General features: G+C 57.0%; 1 protein-coding gene across 1 annotated transcript in view; it reads left to right on the top strand.

The window, feature by feature from the left end:
• The window catches only part of TSPAN6 (tetraspanin 6), a gene marked incomplete at its 5' end in the record, with an annotated part of 4,480 nt that extends 2,531 nt beyond the window's left edge, over window positions 1-1,949 (top strand). Inside the window, 2 exons of the mRNA XM_010137732.1 lie at window positions 46-88; window positions 1,881-1,949. Of these exons, the coding sequence (XP_010136034.1) occupies window positions 46-88; window positions 1,881-1,949 (112 nt within the window). The remainder of the gene's footprint in view (window positions 1-45; window positions 89-1,880) is intronic.
• Window positions 1,950-2,047: the final 98 nt, after the last annotated feature.

Below are 2,047 nucleotides of genomic sequence, written 5' to 3'. Positions count from 1 at the left end.
GCATGGTGGTTTTTTCCTGTTAACGTCAACAATGGAGTCAAAAAGGAGCTTCGTGGCTGGAATCTCTTTTGGCATCGCGTGTTTCCAGGTAAATCTCCCTTGCCTGTCACGGGAGGAGCGCAGAGCGCAGCTAGCCTGTCTCCAGAGGTGTTTAATTTCTGTGCAAAGTCTGGTGCGTGTACAAAAGGCACAGCCTCTTTCAGCCAGGGAGGAGCAGCTATTCTGCAGATTCCCTTGGGTTTAGACTCCCCACTGTGCAGTTTCTAGTCTCTTAAACCCAGGGCTGAAGCACCAGCTCTGTTTCTGCAAGCTCAGGTTATTTGAGAAGAGCTCCTCTCTGAAACAACTGACTTAAAGAAAACCCAAATGGAGCCTGTGCTGAGCGAACTCCCTGCATTTGCTGCTGGCAGGGATCGAATCATGCCCTTTGCCTACCCGCTGATGTCCCTTTTAGTCAGGGAGGCAGTTTGGCGTCACTTCTGCATGGCTAGGTCCCTGTGAGCAGCCACGGGCCACCTCTCGGGCTGGTGGCTCACACCCCACACGCTGCCTTACCCTGTGATCGTGTCCTCCCCCTTCCGCTCCCCAGCCTCTCCTTGCCTTTATCCTGTGCAGGACACTTCCTGCAGTGGCTGCTTGCCCGCCCCTGCTCCGGCAGGATTTATCCTGGCAGGAAATGAGAGGCCCCTGTCCCCAGCTCTGCCACGCTGACGCTGCAGTGGGGTTTCCCGAGGTGTCGAGGGTTTTCCGATGCACGGCAGCGGGGGCTGCGGGGTGCGCAGCTGGCCCTTCTCCAGCTGGTTTGAGGAAGCTCGCTGGGCTCTTGGCACTGAGCAGCTGTAGACCGAGCTTGGCTGGCCTTGACTTGGAGGGGCTTGAATTCACCCTCCCCCTGATCCGGCGTGCAAAGGCTGCGGCATGAGCCTCAAGGCACAGCCCCCCGGCACCACTGGCTGACCACGCCAGCACGGGGAGAAGGAACCCCGTCAAGATATTTCTCCTGTAACGAGCGTGTCCCCGTGCGTTTCCTATAGCGGATGTGCTAAACTGGGGGAGAGGTGGAAGCCAACAGCCCCCAGCTGCAGCTTGTGCTACCAAGTGCTTTTGGTTGTGTCCGGGAGAGCTCGGGAGCCAGAGCCGCTCCGCTGTACCTGGCTGCTCGCCCCAGTCTCCTCCTCACTTGGGCTGTGCTTGCCGCGGGGTCACTGAGACGTGACCAACACACAAACGGGGAGCTGCGCGCTCCCAGCTGCGAAATTACCTCAGCTGATGCCAGGCTTGGGAGTCGTAACCGGTTCCTGGCTTTTATCGCTCTTTCAGCAAACCTTGCTGCGTCGTGCAGCCAGCGGGGACCCATCATGCAAATGTGCCTGTAACTTTGCTGGCGTAGGTCAAACTCCTGCAGGATCTGGCCCTAAATGTCTGCGCAGGAGCTGGGAGGCCACGTTGTGGCAACAGTAGCGTGTCCTTCAGATGCTGATGTGAGAACAGCCACCCGGCTTCCCCGCTGTCCTTGCAGCACGGAGAGGTGGCTGCTGTGCTCTGGGTAATTGGCTGTGACGCTCCTGATATCTGTGTAATCTCCAAAATTGCCGTAAACCAGTAGATGCTTCATGAAGCAAAATGTAACAGGACGGGACGCGGAGCATCTCTTGTGAGGGGCTGGTTTGGCTGATGCCTGCCAGGATCCTCCGCTTCAGCCTCTCTCAGTCAGTCTGAAGCAGGGAGCAGCAGCCAGTGTTGTGCTTGGTAAATCCCACTGCCTATCCGTGGATTTTATAAAACTGATGCTCTGGAACAATTTCTCAGGCTTTTCTCCTAAAACACTGCAGCCTGGCTTTGGCTACCTCTGATGTGTGGGTTTTTTTTCTCTTTTTCAGTTGATTGGCATCATTCTGGCCTGCTGCCTGTCCCAGTACATCACGAACAATCAGTACGAGATGGTGTAGCTGGCCCCCAGCACACTGTACCACGGCTGGGTACGTCTGTCCAGCGATGTAAGCTCGGTGGGCAGCCACTGCATCCCTGGCTGCTGCCTGGGCGCCCC

This window comes from Buceros rhinoceros, unplaced genomic scaffold (assembly GCF_000710305.1).
Source record: "Buceros rhinoceros silvestris isolate BGI_N320 unplaced genomic scaffold, ASM71030v1 scaffold19840, whole genome shotgun sequence".
NCBI lineage: Eukaryota > Metazoa > Chordata > Aves > Bucerotiformes > Bucerotidae > Buceros > Buceros rhinoceros.
This window is presented reverse-complemented; position numbering and strand designations above follow the sequence as displayed.